Source organism: Hemitrygon akajei, chromosome 1, assembly GCF_048418815.1.
Source record: "Hemitrygon akajei chromosome 1, sHemAka1.3, whole genome shotgun sequence".
NCBI classification, from domain to species: Eukaryota; Metazoa; Chordata; class Chondrichthyes; order Myliobatiformes; family Dasyatidae; genus Hemitrygon; species Hemitrygon akajei.
This window is the reverse complement of record NC_133124.1, coordinates 102,881,955-102,909,244: the sequence shown is the minus strand read 5'-3', so window position 1 is coordinate 102,909,244 and position 27,290 is coordinate 102,881,955. Positions and strand designations below refer to the sequence as shown.

The 27,290-nt window shown below is 38.4% G+C and overlaps 1 protein-coding gene across 1 annotated transcript in view; it reads left to right on the top strand.

Annotated features, from left to right (window-relative positions):
- The window catches only part of zc3h3 (zinc finger CCCH-type containing 3), a 265,179-nt gene that overhangs the window by 220,154 nt on the left and 17,735 nt on the right, over positions 1-27,290 (top strand). The window contains exons 10-11 of the mRNA XM_073048635.1: positions 20,319-20,512; positions 21,378-21,574. Coding sequence (XP_072904736.1) covers positions 20,319-20,512; positions 21,378-21,574 — 391 coding nt within the window. The remainder of the gene's footprint in view (positions 1-20,318; positions 20,513-21,377; positions 21,575-27,290) is intronic.

Genomic DNA, 27,290 nt, shown 5'->3' with positions numbered 1-27,290 from the left:
TGAATATGGCTTCAGAGATTATTCTATTTTCCAAAATCCTTTTTAAAGATGCATTTTTACAGAGTCTTACACGTCCTATGCAGCCCCAAAGTGCTGCATATTTGAGGCGTATTCACTGGTTTCATACTACCAAACGTATGAATTAATTGAAAAGCAAAATACTTCACATGCTGAAAACCTCAGATAAAGAAATTCTGGAGATGCACATTAGCTCAGGCAGCATCTGTGGAAGCAAAACCTTTCTGATTAATCCTCTTTCTTCAAAACCTTAAAACTAAGTATTAGAGAGCAATAAAGATTGCATACCTCAAATGAAATGAGTCTCTTAATTCCTGTACTGTATAGAACACTTAAGAGAAGATTTGTTTGGAGGTGTTCAGAGTCTTGAAAGGTTTGAACTAAATAGAGTAAAACTAATGCCGCTGGCAGAAATGCAAGGCATCAAAAGGTGACATTAAAGTGACCTGCAAAATATAAAAGGTCACATGAAGAAAATTCTTTTGCACAATAGAAAGGTGGTGGAAGCATATTGAATAATAATATCAAAATTCAAGTTCAAAGTAAATTTATTACTCAAGTACATATATGTCACACATACAACCCACAATTCATTTTAGTAAGCATTCACATTAAAAGAAACAAACCAAATGATAATAATAAATATGGAGAACATGAGATGAAGAGTCCTTGAAAGTGAGTCTGTGGTGTGAGTGACTTTGAGTTATCCCCTCTGGCTTAAAAATCCGATGGTTGAGGGGTAATAACTGCGCCTAAACCTGGTGGTGTGTGTCCGGAGGTTCCTGTACTTCCTGATGCCGCAGCAAGAAGAAAGCATGGCTTGGATGGTGGGGGTCCTTGATGGATGCTGCTTTCCTGCGACAGCAGTCCATGGAGATGTGCTCAGTGGTGGGGAGGGTTTTACTCATGATGGACTAGGCTGTATACACTACATGTAGGTTTTTCCATTCAAAGATATTTTTCCATTCAAAGAGTTTCCATACCACTCCATGCTTCAACCAATCAATATACTCTCCACTGCATATCAATCAAAGCTTGTCAAAATTTTAGATGTCATGCCAAATCTTCACAAGCTCCTAAGGAAGTAGCGACACTGCCATGCTTTCTTCGTAATGACACTTGCGTGCTGAACCCAGGAGAGTTCCTCTGACATGATAACATTGAGGAATTTAAAATTGCTGTCTCTCCCCACCTTTGATCCCCTGATGAAGACTGGCTCATGGACCTCCAGTTTTCTCCTCCTGTAGTCAATGATCAGCTCCTTGATCTTGGTGACATTGAGTGAGAGTTTTTGTGGCGCCACTCAAGCAGATTTTCAATCTCCCTTCTTTATGCTGATTGATCACCATCTTTGATTTGGCCAACAACAATGGTGTCATCAGCAAACTTAAATAAGGCACTGGAACTGTGCTTAACTTCACAGTCAGAGGAGGGAGCTAAGCACACAGCCTTGTGGTGCTCCTGTGTTGATGATGATTGTAGAGGAGATGTTGTTGACAATCCGAACAGACTGAGGTCTGCAAATGAGGAAATTGAGGATCTCATTGCACAAGGAGGTATTGAGGCCTAGGTCTTTGACATATTGATTTGTTTTGAGGAGATAATAGTATTGAATACCGAGTTGTTGTCAATGAAGAGCATTTTGATGTATGCATCTTCATTGTTTAAATGTTCCAGGGTTGAGTCAAGACCCGAAGGAATGACATCTGCAGCTGACCTGTTGTAATGGTAGGCAAATTGGAGTAGATCTAAGTTGCTCCTCAGGCAGGAGTTGATGTGTTTCATCACCAACCTCTCAAAGTACTTCATCAAAGTGGATATAAGTGCTACTGGTCATTGAGGAAGTTACCACGTTCTCCTTAGGCTCCAGTATAATTGAAACCTGTTTGAGGCAGGTGGGTACTTCAGACTGCCAAAGCAAGAGGTTAAAGATATCAGTGAACACTTTAGGTAATTGATTAACCCGGTCTTTCGTACTCAACCAGGTATCTCGTCTGAGCCAGATGCTTTCGATGGGTGTATCCTCCTAAAGAATGCTCTCACGTCATCCTCAGAGACTGAAATCATAGAGTCATCAGTTGAGGAGTTTGGAATTGCCACTTCATGTATGAGATGGTTTTCCAGAGGTCATACCTGGATCTTTTGAATTTTACAGGGTCACGAGACCTGAATGTCACTGACCTGGTGAATATTTCAAATAGAGTTGGATTATTGCTTGAAGGAAAGAAATTTATTGGCCATTAGGCATCTTTGCTTAATACTACCAATAGTTCTTTATATATTCTGAATATTATAGCTTTAAATACCTCTTGTTTTGACATCAATGTTAATCTCTTAATCAGCTCGTGCTCTTATTTTTTTCTGGAACTATACCAGATGCTGACACTTTACTCCTTTTGCATCTTTTTGCAATCTTAGAAATTTCAAATCTCAATCCCAGGCTATGAACTAATGTTGTATTTAACTACCGATCATTGTCTATGCTATGTCCTTTCACCAGGTTTCTCTCCAGTTTATAAAATATATCCAAATTAAAAGAGATTAGGCAGTGGATTGCTGATTGATGTGTAATTTGATGTGTCATCTTGGCAATTATACGAATCATAGGATATTCAGCAAGAATCTCTGGCTTGGCTCTATTGATGACCTCACTGGAAGCATTAATCTGCTACATTTTCAGGATTTGCTCTTCTATATTTTAGGGTACCAATCCTTGCTTCTTGAAAGATTTTTTTCTAAATTAAACCTGTATGTTTTTCAAAATATATTTACAGAAAGAATTTGCAGATGTGAATATAAGGTGCTATTTTACCACAGAAGACTTATTTCAAATATAGTAGATTGTATTTAATTGGATCATATCAAGATCAATACATTTTGGCCCAATTAAGTGGATGTCCCAATTAGCCGGATTCATAAAAATAGTTAAAAGGTTATTTTTTAAAAACTACCATTTAACTAAGTAATAAATTATGTATTTAAATGCAAAACAGAACAAATTAGAACACCATCAATACTACTGCATTGCTATTAAACAGTATTAGTTCCTAATAGTTATCAACAAGAAGAATCAAACTAGTGTACGCTGCGGTGTTCTTTTGATTAACTGTAAATGAACAAAATGAACATAGACACCTAGTGTAGGCAATGGAGCGCCTTCATACAATGCTATCAACAATTGTGTCCTCCAAATCTTAATTTTCATTGTAATATTCAAGACGACTCTTGATACCTTCAAATTCTTCATAATTCCTAACTTGTTCAGATAGTGAAATCATTTCAGTTTCAGTCCTAGCCATTTCTGGCATCTCCAAGCCTGAATGCTTTAAAACACTGTTTGCAAAACAATTCTGAATTGTCTTTCTGTTTATTTCCCACCAATTAACAATGTCAAAAATCACTGCTTTTTGAACACAAACACACCCAACTGATTCTATTATAAATTGTTCATTCTAAGCATCATATAAGGTCTAACGGCCATGCAAATACATGTGACCGACGCTAGGTAGAATCTTTTTGGCAAGTCTCCTTCCCCAATTAAGTGGCATATTGTTCCAAATTAATGAAGGGAATCCCGGCTATTTTCTCAATCAGTTTTTTGTTCTTTAAGAATTGGCCCAAATAAGTGGCTGCCCTGATTAACTGATGGCCCAATTAATCAGAATCCATGTATATCCTATCTCAGCATGATATATCTTCATGATTTAACAGTGATTTGAATTGGAGCACTAGTCAACTAATGGGAGACTAACTATCCATACTATAGTGCTGTATAAGATCACCAGTGCTGGTCAATGGTCAGATATCCTCATAAACTGTCAACAATTTTTCTTTAATTTTCCCCAGCATCATTTACTTGTCCTACTTTCAAATTAATTTCAAACCATTTACCCTGATAATTTATAAGGTAAAACAGTTTATAATTTCTGCTAAACTGTATCATGACATTTTTAACCATTTGAGAGAACTGACATAAATGTGTTACTGATCCATGACTGTGCACATGACTAAATTAATCATGCATTAACCACTATCTAGTAAAGGAAATTGCCGTGCAATAGTGAATGATTGTTTGGTTGCATTACATGCACTGTTTAGCAGTAAGTAGTTCCTGATAAACAGCATAAATCTCCTTTTGACATGGCCTTTATCTCAAGTATGTTAGAATACAAAATCAAGGTAATAGTGCTTCGGTTGCAAAGAGCCTTGGGCAAGCACTAGTCTATGTTAGTCTTGATACTAACTTATCAACATTTTAAGCCATTTTTCTAAATTGTGGGTTTAGTTTGCATTATTTTATTTCTGTTCCCTTGAGTTTTGACGATTGATTCAAGGTATTATAGATGGTAAAGGATTTTATTTTAGGGTAGTGAGAGAAGATTATTATGGAATATAGGACAAGCAGACATAAAATTTGAGTTGACCATTTACAGGTAAAATCAGGGAGCACATGAGAGTTAATAGAAATTTATATTCTCCCTCAGCAGAGTCAATTGAATTTTTCAAGACATTGATTTTGTGATGGGTATAAAGAAATTTAGATGTGAATATATGTCTTCATATAAACCAAAGTAAGGGAGATGCAGAACAGACAGTTGCGTGACTGTATCGTTACCACTTTCGCATAAGTTTCTGGGTGAGTTAGCACCGTCATTGAGGTTTGATGTTACAATTTTGTGTACTGTAGTGCTGTTTTCCTAGCATGAGCTTGGCCTGATGTAATTAGTTGTGTAGCACCCAAAAAATAATCTCTGCCAGAATTAAATAAATCAAGGTGATAAACAGTATTATCAGGAGCTTTTTCTCCAGCATTATAGCCTGTCTGCTGCCATCTGCTCTCAATCTGCTACTAGCAATAGTGATCTAGCATCCGCTCCAGTTTATTAAGTTCGTAAATCAAGGTGCAACTTTTTATTAATCGAATATCATTCTGGAGAACAGAAACAGCTCAAATTCCTTTTTTCCACAATGCGTTTCTCCTCTTGGTCACTGTGTTCTTACAGCTGGAAGTTACTTTTGTGCCCAAAACTGTGGACTTCTCATTGACTTTCCAACCCTCCTTTTAGTGGTTTTCCTCTGCTCATTTTTTCTTTCTGCTACCAGCCAGTATTCCATTTTCTTCTGTCTGTTCCCAATAACACGCTGTCATTAAACTCATTCCTTTCGTGAAGTTCAACAGTTATTCTTTCAGGTCCAAATTTTCTTACTGTCTTGATCACTGTCTCTATAAATGCTGACACTGCTTAAAACTAAAGTTATTGACTTCAAAACATGAAAAATGCAGCTTAACTGTAACAAAAAGTGAATAAATCTCTGTCTTTCAGTTCAATTCTTTTTCCATTTAAAGCTTTTGTCCATCACAGTTAGTGACTGAAAGCATTGGTTAATAGGCTGAACTAATTTTGGTATGAAATAAGTGAAAAGAAAATTGGTTGGAGTTAAAACAAGTTACTAACTTCCCATTGCTTGATTTGTGTTACTGCCCAGAACACATTCTACTGTGCTATCATTGTGGAAGTTGAATTTGTTCATTGTTCAAAGAAATTAAATGTAAAATGTTGGATAACTACTAAATTTTTGAAATTATGTGAATAATCAATTGCCTATATACTATTGTTTTGTGTGTTAGTGTACATTGTTTCTGGGTCATTCATACATAAGTCACATAGACTATGTTTTAACATCTAATGAGTAAACTATGCACTTCTAGGCACTAGTCTTCCTGCAAGAGCCGTGGATGTCAAGAGAGGTGATGAATTTAGTCAAGAAGGAAAAGGAAAAGTATGTAGGCTAGAAACAAACATGGCCCTTAAAGATTATAAAGAAGCCAGAAAAAGACTCAAGAAGGGAATTAGGGGCTATGGGTCCTTGGCAAGTAGGATTAAGTAGAATCCAAAGGCATTCTATAAATGCAACAAGAGCAGAACTAGGGGAGGGTAGGACTACTCAAGGATAAAGGGGGAACATTTGCTTGGATGTGGGTGAGGTTCTTAAAAAGGGTACTTCACATCAGTGCTGACCAAATTGATATGCTAGGGCACCTCCAGGTAAAGGAGGAGGTAGTATTGGGTCTCTTGAAGAGCATTAAGGTGGATAAGTCCCCAGGACCTGATGAGATATACCCTAGGTTGTTGAGAGAGGCAAGTGAAGAGATTGCTGGGATGTTAAGCAACATCTTTGTGTCCTCTCTAGCCATAGGCAAGGTCCCTGAGGACTGGCAAGTAACTAATGTTGTTCCATTGTTCAAGAAAGGACCAGCAATAATCAAGGAAACTATAGACAAGAGAGTCTCACATCAGTGATAAGTTACTGGAGAAAATTCTTAGCAATAGAATCTGTGGTCATTTGGAAAATCATGGCCTAATTAGGGAGAGCCAGTATGGCTTTATTACAGGACAAGTTGTGTCTTACTAGCTTGATGAAATTTTTGACGAGGTAGTGCAGGTGACTGATGAAGGTAAAGCTGCGGATGTTATCTACATGGATTGTAGTAAGGCATTTGAAAATGTCCCTCGTGAGGCTCATCCAGTCGATTAAGATGCATGAGATCCATGGTGAATTGGCCATTTGGATTTAGAACTGGCATGCCCACAGAAGACAGTATAGTTGTCATCTAGACTTATTATCACTGGGGCTCTGTGATTAGAGTTGTTCTACTGTTTGTGATCTATATAAATGACCTGGATGAATATATAGGTGGATGGATTAGTAAGTTTGCAGATAATATGAAGATCGGTGGTATTTTGGATAATGTAAGAAACTGGATATAGAATACAACAGGATATAGATCATTTGTAGATATGGGCAGAGAAATGGCAGATGAGGTTTAACCAGCCAAATGTGAAGTGTACCATGGTAGGTCAAATGCAAAGAGACAGTATACACTGTTAAGGGCAAGATCTAAAACAGTGTTGATGAGCAAAGGGATCTTGGGGTCCAAGTTCATAGCTCCCTGAAAGTGGCTACACAGGTTGATACCTTCTTATTCTAGCTTCTTCCCTCTTCCTTTCCAGTTCAGGTGAAGGCTGTCGGACAAGACATCAATTGTTTGTTTATTTCCATAGATACTGCTAAACTTTGCTAAGTTACTCCACAATTTTGTGTATGCTTCTCTGGATTTCCATCATCAGTAGAATCTCTTGTGTTTATGAGCAGCTAAAGAAGTCCCTTTCCCACCCTCCCAATCATCCAGCCGCCCATTCACACACAGAGACAGACCTCCAACCCCAGGACTGGCTTCCTCCAGGCCTCCAATCCTTGGCCCTGGACTCTCAGGTTCGCACACATTAGCCTCCACTTCGGACTCTGCCTCCAGACTCACCATTCATGCATTTGACATTTGTGCCTAGACCCTGGGATTCACTGATCGGGGGACCTTAGTACCTCAACATCCGGACCCACGTGGGCTTCTGACTTTGGTGACCTAGGACTTCCAACCCTTGTGACCTGGGTCCTCGTGACTCTTTACCTTCAGTCTTCGATCTTAAGTCTTCTACCTCTGGACATGCCGTACTCTGGACTTCGATCTTCAGCTTTGCCCCTCCGAACTTCACCAACGTCTTGCTGATTATTGGTTTGAAAGAGAAACTTGGAGCAAAGTTTATAGTCTGGAACCTTGGGAATGAGAATTCCACTTCACCTCATCATTCATTCTCCTCACAAACCCTTGTATTGTTCTCTTCATTTTAAGATACTGATATTATCTTTTTGCCCTTCAAATCTGCCAGCATGATCTCTTCAAAAGTTGTCTACATATGAAAAAAAAATCAAGCAAAAAAAGAAAACAACTAACACTGAAATATCATGAGAGAGGGGAAATTGAAGCTTGAAAAAATGTGCTTGCTTCATCCTGGTTTGTGACAGGATGCACATGTTACCAACCTTTTTTATACTGTAGACCAATACTATTGAGCAATGATTGGGAACCCCTGGGTTAGAGGAAGTTGGATACTTGCTTCATATAAAATTCAAGGTCAGTCAAGCATCAAGCCACAGCTACAACCTATTGGTAGTACTTAAGCAGGTTTGCTAGATGTGGAGATAGAAAATGTAATGGAAAAGGAAAAAAAGCTTTTCCTTGAGTAGCTGACAGCAGATTTGATGTTGAATGTGGATTAGTGAAATGCATTAGTTAAATATGAATAGATATCTCATTGGGAGTGAAGATTACACAGATAATCACAGAGTTGATGGACTTTGTTAATGGACGTAATTGGTTAAATAGATTTGAAATTGTAGAAGATTGCTTAAAGAATAATCATATGTGTATCATTTTACAGGTTGCTTTATTAAAGACTTGGAACAAAGTTGGTTCTTAATTAAAAGAAATCTTACAATTGATGCTTTAACAATCTCTTATGGTGAGATTTGAAGCTCTATAGCTCTAGGTTTGGACTAGTGAAATGCAGGCTGATAGACCTCCACACTTATTTAATACTTGGGTCCTGCAGTTTCTTTGTAATTGTGAGAAAGAACTTTGCCTTCTTTTAAAGATGAAGGACTGGGTAAGGAAATGGATTTGAATCCTCTAAAATATAAAAACTGCAATTTAAAGTTAGTTATTATTTGAATGTTTCTTTAAGGATCATCAAACAAAATTTGATACTTAGTACACAAGAAGCTATGACTGTTGACAAAGGAAATAGAATAAGCTGTTCAGCCCCACATGCCTACTCCACCAGTCAATGAAATTATGGATGATTTATACTAACCCTCAAGTCAGATTCTTCATATATTATCATCGAAAGCAGAAGCAGAAAATGCTGGAATTATTCTCTGGGTCAGCCAAAATCTGTGGAAAAACAGAGTTTACACTTAATGTCCTCGAGCCTTTAGGTAATCAACTGTCATAACTGTAAAATTAGAAATTGATCTGGGCTTAAATAGTATTTACAGAAAATCAACTCATTTCCAAGATGGCATTTTAAAAATGTGCTTTGTGAAATGTAGCAAAGTGCAAAAATAATTCAGAATAGTAAGTAGGTGGAAGTGAAAAGTAAATAACGTCAGCAGTCTACAAAAGCATGGAAGGAAATGCAAAAAAGAGTACCTAAAATTTGTAAGATCCTTTCCAAACTTTACATATATCCAATTTTATGAAAATTGCACTAATTCCTGTAATATTCTGTCTTTAGATATCTTAATTGGATATATTCTTGGGGTTAGATGAAGATGGAAGATGGGACACTTAAATAGCTTAAATCATTTCACTTCAGATTGCTGCCCAGGCACTCTACAAAACAGCATACAGTCATGCCCCAATTTTCTTACATATGCATTGTGCAAAGTCACTGTGATAGCACAGTCACTCATAAAATGTATCATTGTTAACAGTCTATAGATAAATGTGTTAAAGCACCAAGTATAAATAAGACTGAAGTACAAATGAACCATGATGAATGAAGGAACTAGATGACTTGCTCCTGTTCGAGTTGCTTTTTTATTATTTATATTTTGCATCTATTACTATCACTAATTGCACTTGAACTAAAGAGACAATTAAGAGCCAACCACATTGACGGGCTTGGAGTGACATATAGGCAAGACCAGTTAAGAGTGGTAGATTTCCTTCACTATAGGATGTTGTTGAAACAGATGGGTTTTGACAACAAATCAGCAGTTACCTAACTGAGAAGGAGCATTTATTTAGTATTATGCAAATTAATTAGCTGTCTAACTAGAATCAAACTCATGTTTCTAGATAAGTAGACCAGAATTCTGTTATTAGTCCAATAACTTGACCACTGCCCTGCAGTCTGCAGTAAACTACCAAAATGAAAAGAAAGCATTAATGCTGTTTCGTAATGATCAATGGAAATTCTCAATAGTTCCCTTCTTGAAACTTTCAGAAACTCTGTTTCTTCACTAGAGCACGTACTTTTGGGGATTTGATTGCACTGCAATGATAAATTTTGTTCTACTACATACTTATTTGAGGATGACTTTTAAGCCATAGTCCATCCATAATTATAGTCTACAAACACTTAGCCATGTGTTGTACTGACAGACCTCTTATCTGTAATTAACTGGAGTACAATGTTATTGAAGAACATTTATTTTTCTATGAATCATTGCATTTAATATTTCTGTTAATATGCTGCCCAGTGCTATTGGTACCTGATAATAAAGTAAGTAATACAAGTTACTAAATGATAGGATCAGAACAGTTGGTGTTTGGAATACTTAACATTATACAATATATTGTTGAGCCTGTTTTTAGTATAAGTTCTTTATTTTTGTTGTTATTCGTGCCTGAGTCAAAAAAATATCTGCAACACTCCCATGTCAGCCTTATTAGCAAGACTAGCTACAATTGAATTCTGGCTATTAGACCCCAGAAATTTCTAGTGCAATCCTCATGTATGCTAATGCCTGGTAGCCTAGAGCAGGAAATTTTACAGATGCTTAAAATGGCATTACCGAACATGTGAAGTATGTTCTAGTAGTCAAAAAGATGGGAGGTCTGACTAAAAATATCACTGAGGTAAATTGTGTTAAATTATCACTGCAAACAGTGAAGAGGCAAGTGATGGCGAGGGTGAGTGGGCAAATGTATAGCAGATGCAGTTTAATGTGGATAAATGTGAAGTTATCCACTTTGGTGGCAAGAACAGGAAGGCAGATTACTATCTAAATGGAGTCAAATTAGGAAAAGGGGAAGTACAACAAGATCTAGGTGTTCTTGTACATCAGTCAATGAAAGCAAGCATGCAGGTACAGCAGGCAGTGAAGAAAGCTAATGGCATGCTGGCCTTTATAACAAGAGGAATTGAGTATAGGAGTAAAGAGGTCCTTCTGCAGCTGTACAGGGCCCTGGTTGAGACCCCACCTGGAGTATTGTGTGCAGTTTTGGTCTCCAAATTTGAGGAAGGACACTCTTGCTTTTGAGGGAGTGCAGCGTAGGTTCACAAGGTTAATTCCCGGAATAGCGGAACTGTCATATGTTGAAAGATTGGAGCGACTGGGCTTGTATACACTGGAATTTAGAAGGATGAGAGGGGATCTGATTGAAACATATAAGATTATTGAGGGATTGGACACACTGGAGGCAGGAAGCATTTTCCCGCTGATGGGTGAGTCCAGAACTAGAGGCCACAGTTTAAGAATAAGGAGTAGGCCATTTAGAACAGAGATGCGGAAAAACTTTTTCACCCAGAGAGTGGTGGATATGTGAAATGCTCTGCCCCAGAAGGCAGTGGAGGCCAAGTCTCTGGATGCATTCAAGAGAGAGTTAGATAGAGCTCTTATAGATAGCGGGGTCAAGGGATATGGGGAGAGAGCAGGAACGGGGTACTGATTGTGTATGATCAGCCATGATCACAGTGAATGGTGGTGCTGGCTAGAAGGGCCGAATGGCCCAGTCCTGCACCTGCTGTCTATTGTCTATTGAGGCGAGTTCAGGGAATGAGCCAAGATGGTGTGTTGCAGAATCATTGTAGATGGAGTTCTGATGCCCATACAGCTGGCCTGGGAGCGAGGTTGGATCACTCTGGGTGCCGCAAGGAGAAATCGGGGCCCAGGCTGAAAGTCCAGATGCTGTTTCAACTGGCCTGGGTGTGAGGTTGGATCGCTCTGGACACCAAGCTGATTTGAAGCGCTGGAGAGTGGCTTCAGGCTCGGTGACAGAATCTGTGTCCAGAGCAGGTCACTAGGCGACATGGTCTAGGCCCCGAATACTTCACAATAGGGTCCTAGTGTGAAGTAAGATTCACTGTTTAGACAATTTAACTGCCGACCCAGGTGGGTCTGCAATATTCACTCCTCTCTCCAGGGTGTGCAGCCTTTTGCTATCCTGTTGTTGGGTCAATTTAAATGCCGGCCCAGATAGACAGAAAGGCAGGGTGTCGGTCGGGACGAGAGTTGAATTCGCTTGTCTCCACAGTGGTTACCTCCATGGCGCTGAGGCTGTGAAGACTGCCCTGGCTGCTGTAGTCTGTGCCCACTAATATGATGAACTGATAAGCGAGGCTTTGGGCATACTCTGGGCTGCTCTGGGGTTCGAATCTGAGGACTCAATTTTGGGTTGAAATGCTGTTGTTGTTTGCTTCAGTTGTTTATATGATGTTTTTCTTTCTCTTGCACATCAAGTGTTGATCTTTTATTTATGTTTTTTTTAATTGGTTTCTTTCGGGTTTCTTGCTTTGTGGCTTCTTGTGAGCAAGCAGATCTTAAGGTTGTATAATTTATACATTCTTTGATAATAAATGAATCTTGAATCTTAATATATTTTAAGATCCTACCATAATACAGAAGAGCTTTGACTAATTGTTACATTGCTATTATTGATGTGTTCAAGCAGCAATCTCGCACTAGGAGACTATTCAAATTATAACTGTGTTCCAAATGCTTACACCTCTTTGTCTTTCATGTACAAGATAGCATTATTATAAAATTGAGAATTATGAAGTCGGGCTAAGCATTGGACATAAGAACTCTAGAGAGTGTGATCATACTTCTTGCACATAATCAAGATGCAGGCCATTAGATTTTGTTTGAAACCACCAACATTCAGTCATTCAAACTGGAATATGTCCCTGCCTTGAAATCCATGTGAAACATGAATTTTGTACAATGCTGACAGATTCTTTGTTTGAACTTGGCAAGATAAAATCTGTAGGAAATATACTACTACTACCACGTTGACTCAGGCCTAGGGGGCCAGTGTTGGGCAAAGTAGGAAATGCAGAAGACTGATATTGAGGAGGAAAATTAAAAGACCTTGTTTTGGAAGCAAATACAGGGAGAGTAGCGTGGTAGGGAGATTTAAGGAAGAGTGATAACAAAATGAGTAGCTGCCATTTGTAAAGTTAAAGGAACAGAATAGTCAGCAGTCTGGTGCAAAGTATTAATGTGTTTTGAGGTTATGGCAAATTTTGGTAGAAGAAAAGGAATAAAAGAAAAGAGAATAAAGGGACAATACTACTAGTTTGAAATGTTGAACTTTTGGTAATAAAAGTGAGCTTACTGTTGAGTAGCAACAGTCCCATCCCTCTATGGTGACAACCAAGAGAGCTGGTCAATGTAAAGGCAGTGGGAGATTCTTTGTGTGGGCCAAATAACACCAGACATCAAGTGGACGATGAATGAACAAAGGAGGGAGAAAGATGAAACTATAGCTCTGTTTCTTCCTCTCTTGATAGGAGTGGTATTTCCAGCAACTCAGAAGTTATCTTTTGTCATTGAAACCATTCCTTGTTTCTGGATAATACTTTCTAGTAGATATTTTAAAAGAAGAGACCATAGACAGAACAGTTGTGTTTTCTTCTACCATCGACAGGATTTAAAACTACATGCTCAGTGTCGCTCAATCATTATTTCTCAATTTACTTCATCTATCCTTATGCAAGTGTTTACTGCACATTGAGCCTTTCCCTTTGAGCTTGATCCTTTATGCCTAAAGTTCAAAGAAGGTCAATGTTACTGAAATAGCATGAGGTGTCAACAAATCATAAGAGATTCACAGCCTACATTCATGTTTTAGGATTTACAAATAATTGCACAGGAACAATGTTGTGCAAAACATGTTAGTAATAAGAACTGAGATGTAATATATTAGTGGCTTAGATTTATGATGTTACCAAAGTTCTTACTTCAAAGTACTGCATCATACCAAAAAACATTTCTAAATACTTGATTGTTATGACCACTTGTGATCATACAATAATTGTCACTCAACAACCAACACACCTAAGGATGAGCTGGGGACAGCCCACAAGTGTTGCCACACATTTCAGTGCCAACATAGCATGTCCACAATGCTCGGCACAACAATGTAGAACACAACAAGCAACAAAACATCAACAGCAAAACAAGACTTATTCTTCCCTCCTTCCCATCCACGCACATACACAGTCCTCTAACCCCAAGAATCTTTGAACCTGGCGGACTAAAATTCAGATTCGGTCCCGCAGACATTTGGCCTTCAATTACCTCAGCGGACTCACAGAGATTCACAGACCCAGAACTCTGACAAACGAGCGTCAACTTCTGGACTTCTGATTTGACCCTTGAGCCTCAATACCCAGCCAGCATCGACCCCAGGACCTACCAATCACCATACACCGGGTCTTAAACTCCAGTCTCTCAAGTGTCAGGACCCTGACTGGCAAGCCACATTTGGATCTTGTTCCTCTTACCCTCATGGAACACTGTATCTGCCAATAACACGTTGACTCTACCAGACTTCAGGTTGGATAGATTTTTGCATAGTAGGGGTTATGGGGAAAAGGCAGGTAGCTGGAAATAAATCCGTGGCCAGATCAGTCATGATCTGATTGAATGGCGGAGCAGGCTTGATGGGCCAGATGGCCTTCTCTTGCTCCTATTTCTTCATCCACATTGGTCTGCCAATATGACATCTGCTCGACGTCGCAACCGCAGATGTTGCGTCACTTGCCTTCAAATGTGAAATGGAGGCTTAAGGCTTTGGCCTGTCCTTGTTTAGGACAAGGATTTCCCCACATCCTTGTCTTAAACCTTAACCTGGCCTGTAACTCCCACTCTGCCCCTAAATTCAACCCCATAAACCCAAAAAATCCACTAAACAATAACTGAAACTGAGTCAAGATAGCTTGACACCAGCTTGAACCTATTCCTGACAGGCCCTGCTCACTTTTTCTTGTAGTCAGTCACCTTGATGAGACTTTGCTAAATTGAAAAAACCAGCTTATGAGCTTACAATTCAACTCAGCTTTTGATTGAGCTCAAATACTTTCAGCCCAAAACTTTGGTAGTTTCTTTCCTTCCACTGGCGCTCCTCAATCTGTTGAGTTCATCTAGAAGATTGTGTGTTGCTCTAGATTCCAATATCTCTTGAGTCTCCGCTCTGAAAGTTTTCTTTGTTGTGGCTACAGATTTACAGATTTTACAAAACCATAAATTTTCATTTCCAAAATGCTGACAAATTTCAGCCAATATATAGAGTAAGCCTAAATTTGATTCCTTTAGTTGTCATAAATCAGGAGCCTTGATGAAGACTGAATAAGAGCTATGAAATATATAAATTGTCTGAAACCCTGCATTATAGAATCAGAATCAGGTTTATTATCACTGATATATGTGGTGAAACTTGTTGTTTTGCAGCAGCAGTATAGTGGAAAGACATGAAATTACTTTAAATCACAGATTTTAAAAATCATGCAAAAAGAGGAACAATGGGGTAGCATCAGTGGACTGTTAGGAAACCTGATACCGGAGGGAAGAAGTTGTTTTTGAATCACTGAGTGTGGGATTCCAACATAAAATTTACCATAAATTATTACAAAAAATAAATAATGCAAAATATGAACGGCAGGGTAGAGTTTATAGTTTTATGAACCATTTCTGAAATTTGATGACAGAGGGAAATGAGCTATTCTTAAAATGTTGTGTATGGGTCTTCAGGTTTCTGTACCTTCTCCCCAATGCTAGTATACCATAACCATTAATTCAAATATCAACATTAACTGCACATTATTTTTTACTTAGACCTAAGATGTGGGAGCAGGATTAGGCTGCTTGGCCTATTGGGTCTGCTCTGCCATTCCATCAGGGGTGATTTATTAACTGTCTCAATCCCATTCTTCCATCTTCTCACCATAACATTTGACACCCTGATTAACCAAGAACCTACCAGCCTCTGCTGTAAATATACCCAATGACTTAACCTCCACAGCCATCTTTGGTAATGAATTCCACAGATTCCCCAACCACTGACTAAAGAAATTCCTCCTCATCTCTGTTCTAAATGGATATCCCTCTTTTCTGAGGCTACGTCCTCTGGTTCTAGATTTCCCAACTATAGGAAATTTCCCCTCTACTTGTATTCTATCTTGACCTTTCAATATTCAATAAGTTTCAATGAGATCCCCCCCCCCCCCATTATTCCAAACTCCAGTGAGTACAGGCCAGAGTCATCAAACACTGCTCATATGTTAACACTTTCATTCCAGGAATCATTCACTTGATTCCCTCTCCAATGCCAGCACAACTTTTCTTAAATAAGGGGCCCAAAACTGCTCATAATGCTCTAAGTTTGGTCTGACCAATGCCCAATGCCTGTGGCACAGTAGCACACTGTTTTACAGTATCACTGACTCAAGTTCAATTCCTGCCGCTGCCTGTGAGGAATTTATACGTTCTCATGATTGCATGGGTTTCCTCTGGGTGCTCCGGTTTCCTCCCACAGTCCAAAGACATACAGGTTAATTGGTCATTGTCAATTGTCCCGTGATTAGGCTATGGTTAAAACAGGTGTTGTGTGGCAACATGGCTCAAAGGGCCAGAACAGCCAATTCTGCACTGTATCTCAATAAATTAAGAAAATTATAAAGCCTCAGCATTACATTGTTGCTTTTATATTTTGGTCCTCTCAAAATGATGTTACGCCCGTGGCCTCCTCCTTTTTGAGAATCGCAAATCGCTATTAAGTCAGGGCAGGAGACCCAGGAAATGAGAGAGAGACGTTTGAAATGTCCTGGCCCCAGCGATACAAAGCCACAAAACAGGTCATTGTCTTTTGGAGACAGAATTGTGTATTGAGTACTGTACTTCATAGAAAGCCCTCAGGCAACGTGGGCTGGTTGAGGGGATGGCATCATTCCACCCTGATTGACATCTGAGACCCTGTGAGTCAGGATAAAAGAGGGACTGGAGAACAGCCCCTCAGACGCACCAGAAGAAATGCTAGAACTCCTGTAACAGCATAATAGCGAAAGCCGGTGGAAAAGCCCACATGCGTCCTTTTCCATTTGCCTCGGAATTGGTGGGCCTTTACCACAGAAGCACGCATTAGCTAACAACAAAGGGGAAATCAGTCCCCAACAACTCTCGAAGGATTGACATCATAAAAGGAATGGGCAAGTTAAACCTCCGTCTCTCTCTCCAACCAAAAGCTGCAGCTTGAATGAACTTGAGTGACTTTTATATTTCCATTGGACAATACATTATCCCCTAGACAACGATAGAGCTATTTCTTATTGATTATTATTATACCCGCGCTTTTAGATTTAGTATTGACGACGTATATTATATGTATGTTTGCATTGATATTATTCTTGTGTATTTTTATCAATACATACCGTTAAAAATAATACCATCAGACTTCAACGGACCTCTCTATCTTTGCTGGTAAGTGACCCAGTTACGGGGTACGTAACAATGAATACTAACATAGTTCATAATTTGCAACATGTTGCCTGTTATCATTCTATATATAGTGATTCCAGTTAATTTGAACATAGCAGGCTCAATTAAGTTACTGGCCCAATTAGCCAAAGTTTCATAGAAATAGTTTAAAAATTATATAAAAGCCAAACTACTATTTAACTATGAAGCAGATTATCTATTTAAATGAAATTCTGTATAAATTAGAACACTATCAATGCTACTACTACACTATAAATCTGTGAACTAGCTCCTAATAGTTATCAATGGAGGAATTCATCCATTGTACACTGGTCAGTTCTTTTGATTGACTGTAAATGAACAAAATCAACATAGATTCCTCATGTAGACAATGGACAGCCATCATCAGAAGCCTTCATTTTCATTGTAACATTCAAGATGATTGTTGATTCCTTCAAATTCTTCATAGTGCCTAAATTGTTGAAGTAGTAAAACTATTTCACATTCACTCATGGACATTTCTGTCATCTCCAAAACTAAATGCTTAAAACTGCAGTGAACAAAACGGTTCTGAATTGTCATTCTGCAATATAGAAATTGTATGGCAATAGTCTCCAGCCCCAGTTAAGCAGTCTTATGTCCCAATAAGCAGCTACCCCAACTAACTAATGGCCCAATTAACTGGAATCACTGTCTAAACAGATTTTAGCCTTTAATCCATTGACTGTTATCCCACAATGAACCTCCAGCAGCTACCATTAACCAAGTCAAGTCAAGTCAACTTTTATTGTCATTTCGACCATAACTGCTGGTAAGGTGCATAGTAAAAATGAGACAACGTTTTTCAGGACCATGGTTTACATGACACAGTACAAAAAACTAGACTGAACTACGTAATAAAAAAAACACAGAGAAAGCTACACTAGACTACAGACCTACACTGGACTGCATAAAGTGCACAAAAACAGTACCGGCATTACAATAAATAATAAACAGGACAGTAGGGCAAGGTGTCAGTACATGCTTCGGGTATTGAGGAGTCTGATAGCTTGGGGGAAGAAACTGTTATATAGTCTCGTCGTAAGAGCCCGAATGCTTCAGAGCCTTTTCCCAGACGGCAGGAGGGAGGAGAGATTGTATGAGGGGTGCGTGAGGTCCTTCATAATGCTGTTCCCTTTGCGGATGCAGCGTGTAGTGTAAATGTCCATGATGGCGGGAAGGGAGACCCTGATGATCTTCTCAGCTGACCTCACTGTCCGCTGCAGGGTCTTGCGATCCGAGATGGTACAATTTCCGAACCAGGCACTGATGCAGTTGCTCAGGATGCTCTCAATACAACCCCTGTAGAATGTGATGAGGATGGGAGGTGGGAGATGGACTTTCCTCAGCCTTCGCAAAAAGTAGAGACGCTGCTGGGCTTTCTTTGCTATGGAGCTGGTGTTGAGGGACCAGGTGAGATTCTCCGTCAGGTGAACACCAAGAAATTTGGTGCTCTTTACGATCTCTACCGAGGAGCCATTGATGTTCAGCGGGGAGTGGTCGCTCCGTGCCCTCCTGAAGTCAACAACCATCTCTTTTGTTTTGTTCACATTAAGAGACAGGTTGTTGGCTCTGCACCAGTCCGTTAGCCGCTGCACCTCCTCTCTGTAAGCTGACTCGTCGTTCATGCTGATGAGACCCACCACGGAGGTGTCATCGGTGAACTTGATGATATGGTTTGAGCTGATGCTAACCCAAGTCCTTAACCATACTACTTCCTTATACTTAAAGATTTATTATTTTCACATCTACGGTATTTAGATTTTCAATTGTCATTCATTCAGAGGTTTTCATTCTGCTATGGATGAACACCTTGATCAGAATCCAGCTTATTATACTTACTTCCAGAGTTTCAATTATTCTATACATTAACTATCTGACATTCTCAATTATATTCTAGCTTGTAATAAGCATCCAAATATTCAATATTCTAGTTATAAACAACCTCAATTATTTTATTAAATTTTAGTGTGTAACTCATTCATAGATGTCTATTTTAATAGAAAGCATCCCATAATTCCTAGCATTTACTGCTCTTTGATTTCTAGAATTTTTTTTCATTCCCTTTTAATGGAAGCACTTCTGTTTTTAACCGCTACTGATTTTAAATTTTCTGTAAGTTAGAAGTGGCCCCAGCAGAAAAACACCCGAGTTTAAAAAAAAGCGCAAAAAGTTGTTCTTGTGAAACTGGAAGCATTTAATTAGCAATTCTCACTGTGCTAGGTGAACCTCACTACTCAGTGTGTGTGATGATTTATGATCTCTAAGGTGTCTTTCAGCTTTTATGGGCTGAATTGATCCTGCAGGAATTTGATATCTGGAATTGAGAACATAGAAAAGTAATGGACTCCACTGTGAAATTCCACTTTTGTAATCATCAAATATTTAGGATGGTAATACATCCTTTAACCAGGCTTGCACTTCCAAATTTGTCTAATCATTCTCAGCAGTTTATTGTTTCAGTCATTTCTTCAAAGCCCACAGAGCACAACAAAAAGGAATAAAGCACAATTGCTGGTCGAATCTGCCTATTGAACCTCACATCATGATTAACAGTATCAAGTTGGCTTGCAGGCTTCAGGCTCAGAGATATCTGCAACTGCTTTACTTGTACAATATACTGCCACCTATCAATGATCTGTGGAAGAAAGTATATTGGTTCAGCGCATTTTGAGAATCACTATGATCCCCCAGCCTAAATTGGCAGCCATGTTTCCATGTTGTCGGGCCCTTAAAAGGAGCAAATCAATTCTTGCATTTGTTTTTTTATTCACAGTCTCTATTGCCTCTAGTTTTGATCTCTAAAGCTTACTCCCAGTTTGTTCTATTTCTCTCTTCTTCTCAATATCCTTTTTCAGCATCTTCTTGACATCTTAAAATTGTCAGTTTTTTTTGTGCTGCTTTGGAGTTGATTGACTTAAAGCCCAATAGTTTAAATTATAATTATCTGGAAATTAACCTACTGAGTACAGAATTTTACTAGGGAAGAATACAGAGGAAGAGAATTGTTGCAGTGTTTTGCATTCTGCTTTTGTATGTTTGCTAAAAGAATGTCAAGAATTTGTCCTCCAATTGTGAAGGCGCTCCTTTATGAGTTTCAGATATATATGAATAATCTCAAGACTATTTTATGACATGTAACAAATAATCTTTTTCAGTGCAAGAAGAAGCACACACTCATCTGTCCAGAATTCTCCAAGACTGGGAACTGCACACAGGGCTCCAAATGCAAACTGCAGCACAGGCAGCAAAAAAGCCATAAGCAAAAGCCTGCTTTTGAAGCAGCTCAGGGTGGAACAACGGATGAGGGCACAGGTTCAAAGCGGATCAGGCTTGCAGGCAATGCAGAAAGGTAATGCATTGTCATCACTATGGAGGCGTGAGACAAAATTTACATTTATTGGTAATATAATTTCTTGATATATGAAAGGTGTGAATTCTGGAAAATATTTCATTATGAATTGAATTCAATTCAATTAAATAAAATGTTGTAAACTGTAAAGGCTGGATGAGAGGCATTAAGTGTTTTTCAGTATAATGTGTTCCTATGTGCAGAGTGAGGTGTGATGTTCGTTACGGTGAAAAAATACTTCATGAATTACAAATGGATATCTAAAGAGTCAGCAATGTCACAGTAAAAATTATTAAATCAAATTTTGTACAATAAAGTACTACAATACTTTAAAGAAAATTGTATCTGCAGATCCAGTGTGGTTAATGGTGCTTCCTTTGCTGTAGAGTCTCAGGGACCAAGAAAGTCTTTGGCTATGGTAAATTAATTGGTATTAGTTGAGGTGGCAATTGTTTTGCCCCAGTTTGTCAGCTGGCTTCTTAAGCCAGAAAGATGAAAAAGAACAAACCGGATTTCAGCTTCTGGCCATCAAATGATCTGTGCTGACAAGTGTGTGAGCATTAGTTAAGAAGACTAAGCTTGGTCAAGTTGTCCTCAAATACATCTCAAATATCAGTATTTAATGGTAAAATTGCATGCTTTGTTTATATATACTTGACTTTTGACTGAATATTGATACATTGCAGAGTAATATAGGAAGAGAACAATCTAAGATCATTGGACCTTGAAGCCATCATCTCATTGATTGCGTATGGATCAAATGATCCTGCATGTGGGATCATATAATTATGTGGCATCCAAAATGCTTGCTAGTGTCAGTTTTCTGGGATTTATTTAGGAACATTATTTTCTCAATCCTTTACAGAGACAAAGAGGTGTCAAGACAAGTGAATTCAATGGGAAGAACTGTTTCTTCGTCTGACTCCGGGGAAGTTAGTAGTAGTAGCAGCAGCAGCTGCAGCCAACATGGACTTCCAGCATTTATTGCTCTTCACTCATCTGTATCTTCTGAAGAGAAGGTAGATTCTGAAGTGGAAGAGGAGAGAGAAAGTGAAGCTTTGGGTATGTATTGTAAAGATGTTGATATAGAAGTCAACAGTTTTTTTTAATCATGCAACAATATCAGTTCTGTTAATAGTAGGTTTGTATTGGTTCTGTTGCTCACACACGCTTCCTTCCAAGCATAGAACATTGTAGCATTGAGTAGCAAGCTTGATTACCTATAAATGTTGGGTTACTGGGAACATTATAACTCAGTCAACTCAGCACAGTTCAATTCTAGAACTTTGTAGTTCTTCTTATAATATCAATAATATCAGTTCCTGGCACCTCTTACTAAAACAGACAGTTCATGCATTTGATGTCACACTCATCTTTGAAATGAGCTTCCAACCATGAATCTAAGACATCACCATTGCTACCTGTTTCTAGCTAATTTGTTGAAACCTTATTCCATGCCAGTGTTATCCCTAGACTCAATTGTTCCAACACAGTCATTTTATCTTTTCCATAAATTTAAGGTACATGTCCTGACTTGTGTTATGTTCTATGCTCATGGACTTAGATTATTCCTGGGTATGCAACACCTCAAATCTCTCCATGACCTTTGTAATCTTTTCTCATTCTGTGACCCTCCACAGTATCTGCTATCTTTTAGTTCTGGCCTTTTCAGCATCCCAGATATTCACTCTTAACATATAACTGGCATCTGGTCAGCAAATTATGGGAAAGTTACGATTGCTCAGAAGCAACTGCAGAGGTGTTTTACATGGACACTGCCCGGACTGGAATACTTGACTTCCACCCCTGAAGTGTGTCTTTACATCATTCTTGTTAATGTCCCTAAAAATTACTCTCTGTAATCTAACAGAATTTGATCTGCCGAAGTGTATTACCTCACACATGCCTCACTGCTCTGCCCATCTTTCCAGCTGGTCAATGTCTTGCTGTATCTTTAAACAAACTTCTTCATTACTTACCGCTCGAACAATTGAAAACTTGCAAATCATACACCCTATATTTTCATTCTAAGTCATTTATGTATATTACAAACAAAGAAGCTCCCAGTACTGATCCTTGTGGTATATTCTGAGGCCTGTTGCAAACTGGATACTGGAGGTCATGGCTCATTGGCTGGAGTTGAGTCTATAAATCAATGTGAGTCTGCAAGGGAGGTTGAAGCTCAATGTCCGAGTCTGTGGAAGGCCGAAGAAGATGGCCTCTCCTAGTGTTAGAAGACTGTCTACCTGGGTGGGAAGGAGGACTGGGGCTTGTTTTACTATTGTTGTTTTGTTGCTTATTGTGTTCTGTGTTGTTTTGTTGAACATTATGGGCATGCTCTGTTTTGGCGTTGGAATATGTGGTGACACTTGCAAGGTGTCTCCAGTACACACTCGTGTATTGGTTGTTAATTCAAGCAACACATTTCACTTTATGTTTCTATGTACATGTGATAAATAAACTTGAACCTTAAATCTTGAGAAGGCAAAGATGAATCAAAGATAATTAGTTGCCTTTGTTAAGATAATATCATGCCAGATTAGTTTGGTTAAATATTTAGAGAGATAGCCAACTGTGATGATGAGGACAATGCAAATGATGTCAACTGCAATGACTTCTGGAAGGCCTTTAGCAAGGTCTCACTTGGAAGACTGATTCACAGGTCCAAAGGATGAGGATCTACAGTTCATTTTGCAGTTGAAATCCTGCAAGCACTGGTGTGCCACAGGGGTCAATGTGGGCACTCTTGATGTTTGCTATATACAACAATAATCTTGATTTGAATGCACTAAGAGAAATGATTACTTAATTTGAGATAGAAAATTGGTGGCTTTATTGACAGGTAATCTTCATTAGTGAATGATTTTTATGTGTTGCTAAAATGAGCAGAGTAATCGCAGATGCTAGCAGAAGAGCTAGGCTAGACACAGTGAATGGTTTAATCCTTGGAACAGAGAAGATTTCCAAAGGTTCTAGTAGGTAAGGAAGACATACACGATGATTGTGTTCATCTGCTGGGGATATAAAAACAAGGAGATTATAGTGCAATTATATAAAATATATATAATTGCTGAAGTATTGTGTGCATTCGTGATCACAACAGTTGTAGAAAGTGTGTTTTCATTAAGATGCAGAGGAAATTCAAAGGTATGTTGACTGGAACAGAAGGTTTTCAAACAGCAGAAGAGACAAGTAGGCTGGGTTTGTTTCTGAAAATGAAAAGCAAAAATGCTGGAAATATGAAATAAAAGCCAAAGATGCTGGAAAGGCTCAGCAGGTTATAAAATATATCTAGAAAGAATGAAACTGATCAGGGGTCTGTGACCTGGAATGCTAACTTTATCTCTTTCCTGACATGTAGCCTGACCTGCTGAGTGTTTCCAGCATTTTCTGGATTTGTTTTCCTTTAAAATGAACAAGGCTAAAGGGAGATTTGTCTGAGATACACATAATTATAAGTGGAATATTGAACAAGAATTAGTTCTCCTTAGTAAAGAGGCATACAGCTAACAAATAGAGGTATAAAAGGTAAAACATCTAGCGAGGACTTGAGGCAGAATTTTTCTTGCCCAGAGGATGGTTGAATTTTGGAACATACTGCCCAAGGAGGTATAGAGGAGGCAGGTATTCTCACATTTAAGAAGTATTTAGACGAGCACTGAAACACCTAAGGATAGAAGGCTTCAGGCTGATTGCTAAGAAAGGGGGTTAATATTAAAAAGGAACTTGGTGGCTGGCATGCACATGGTATGCTGAAGGGCTGTTTCCATGTGTTGGACTCTGATGTTTAAATCCAAGGTTCCTTCAGAAGTCAGGGATGAGCCACAAAACTTGTTGATTGTTTTATTAAGCTTTGATAGAACAAAAGAACAGGAGCAGAAGCCAGTAGTAGAAAACTTAAAGTCAAGAGACTAAGGTGCTAAGAAGATTAAGATGGCGCTGCTTTGTGTTTAGCTATTTTCTATGCATAGAGATAATGAAAGTTCCATTCAAATTTGTAAATAAGACTCAACCAAAGAAAAAAAGCACTCATTCAAATACTGAAGTACCAAGTTAACCAATAAGAAAGCACTTGTTCTAATAATGCAGAATAAAGAAGATTCCAGAGCTTTCCAGAATTATACTTTGTATAACCACTATACTAAGGTATATTTAACTGTTATATGCATATAAGAACTACTTAAAATACAAGCAGATAATTGATTGTTAAACTACAAAGAAAATAATTAAACAGGAGGATCCAACACTTAATTCTGAGATACCAAGTCTAAATGAACTAACAAGATTCCAGTGGCTTACGATTATTTATCAGAGGTGGTGATCTTCTATTAAAATAGTTTGAAGCCAACATAAAACTGAGCCATGCTGATAACTTGACTGCACTACCTGTTGATCTTATACATAGAGTAATTTAATTATTTGTAGTTCAATTTGTTCACATAAGTGCACCAAAGTCTTGGGGAAACGAGCAGATGTTTCTGTTTACCAACTGTCCATTTAGTGGGGAGTAAATAGCAGTATTCATCCCTGCAGTAGCCTGAGAGAGGAGAAGAAGGTGGATCTTTACAGCTCCAAGTGATTCCTTACGTAAACATTTTCCAGAGATATGCCACTTCAACTGGTTATAAACAAGTGTTCAGCTCAGCAGGCAGCAGGCTTTTGAGTTCCCAGCACATGCCATTTTATTGTCATATTTCATGGTCATAATCATAATGGAAAGAGTTCACTACCAGCTTTTAACAGCATCACTGCGCACACTTAACAGCTGAACAGATTTGTTTGACATATCGCTGGAGCATAGGTAATAAGGTGGTGCAGGGGATAAAATAGACTTTCCTCGAGTAATTGATAGTTTTTGGATGCTACCATGTCGTGCCTATGTCAGATAATAACTCAGATAAGAAAGCATTTTACTGCAAGGCTTATCATCAACGAATTGTAATATATCCAAAAACAAAACTGTATTTGTATTAACCCCTTTCTCTCCTCACTACACGATAAGATTTTTGGATTATTTTACCAGTTTTTCATTCATTCTCTGAAAGCATTGACTCCTAGTTGTACAGTTCCACAAGCACTTGATGTTCCTCGTAAAACAACAATGTGAGCATTAGCCTTCTGGCTCCCATCATCGTCCACACATCAAGTTTTCAGCCAGGTGTTGCTGGATATTCATCAGCTAAAGAACCCTTATTCAGGAGTTATCTCTCCTGTAGCATGCCTGCCAAAGCAGCTATCACTAAGAGGGTTTTGTTTACTCAACAGACTGGGAGCTTCCTTGCCTGTTTGCCTCAGCTGTTTCCCAGTGATCTTAGTTAAGCCATTAGGGCAGCTGGCTAGTCACTTTTTTGGGATATTTTGAAGGAAACAAAGTCCCATTTATGCAGCATTTTCAACACTCAGCCATGAAAGCTAATTTGTGAAGTCCCATGAATAGCAATGAGATAATGAAGAAATTCAGTGGTAAAGGGGGCATGAAAGTTCACATTTGTGCAGTCATTTTTTATTTAGTATAAATTATAATTGTTCAGACCACCCTTCCCCTTAAGATGGCATCTCACAACCTTTTATCATATTCTAACAGAGAAAAGAAGTTGGTTTAACATTTCATCCAAAATGGCATTTTAGTAGTGGACAATTATGCACTGGAATGAAAGACCATATTAAGAACTGAAAATGTGGAGTTGGAATGGGTCATATAGTATCTCCAAACTGCTTAGCCTTTATAATATAATTATGGCTGAGCCTCTAACCTCAACTTCACTTTACCCACCTGCTTATTTCAAACCACAATTTCCTGACTCAGAGCTGATGTTGGAACCATTGTACAAGACTGGCATTTGGAGTAGGTTGGCTTGATCTTGGTTTTGAACATCTTGTTTATAAATGCTATCAATTGTATGTTTCCAGAGCTGAGTGAATAGAAATTGAGATTTTTTTTTAGAAACAAGGTAGAAGTATTCAAGTTATAAAGATAAAGAAATGAAGGTACAATATTACTTTTTTTTTAATTTCACATTTCTTGGCGCATAAATGGCTGGCATGGTTTTGCATTATCAAAATTGTGATATGGACCATTTTCTTAGAACACAACCCTTAGTAATGTGGGTGTTGGCTGTATATTTGTTGGCAATTCTTTGAAACAGTACTAATTTTTACAAAAGTGAATAGAACTATATATAACTTGATATAGGGATATTTGTTTAAAGTTAACTGCCCATAGCTGATTACCAGCATTAGATTCTGAGACCGCAGTACTGCCTTCAGTGCCACTTAAAGCTATGCATGTCTAGAATTCGGCAACCTTCACCAGATTGTTTCCAAGTTTCCTTACGTCTAATGCTAAACTAGATGGCGGATTTAACTTCTCCCAACTTTTCATCATGGTTTTAACTTTTGCTTTCGGAACAGCACTTTATGTTAATGTATTGAATCTAAACTATAAAATTATATTAAATGTACTTGAGTTGCTTCACAATTGACCCACCAAATTAACCAGGGATAAGTCCAATACATTTTCCTTCATGGAGACACAAGATTGCAGATGTGGCAAACAATCTGCTGGAGGGTTGTTTTTTGTGGGAAGAATGGAATTGTTGACATTTTGGGTCAAAACCCTGAAAACCCCAAGTGTCAGCTGCTCAGCCCTTTCAGTTTCTCCAGGAGATTTTTTTTGTCTCTACAATTTTCCTTCATTTTAGCCAAGAAATATTTTGATCAATTAAAATCATCCAACTTACTTAAAAAAATACCTCTTACTAGTTAAAGATTTTTTTTT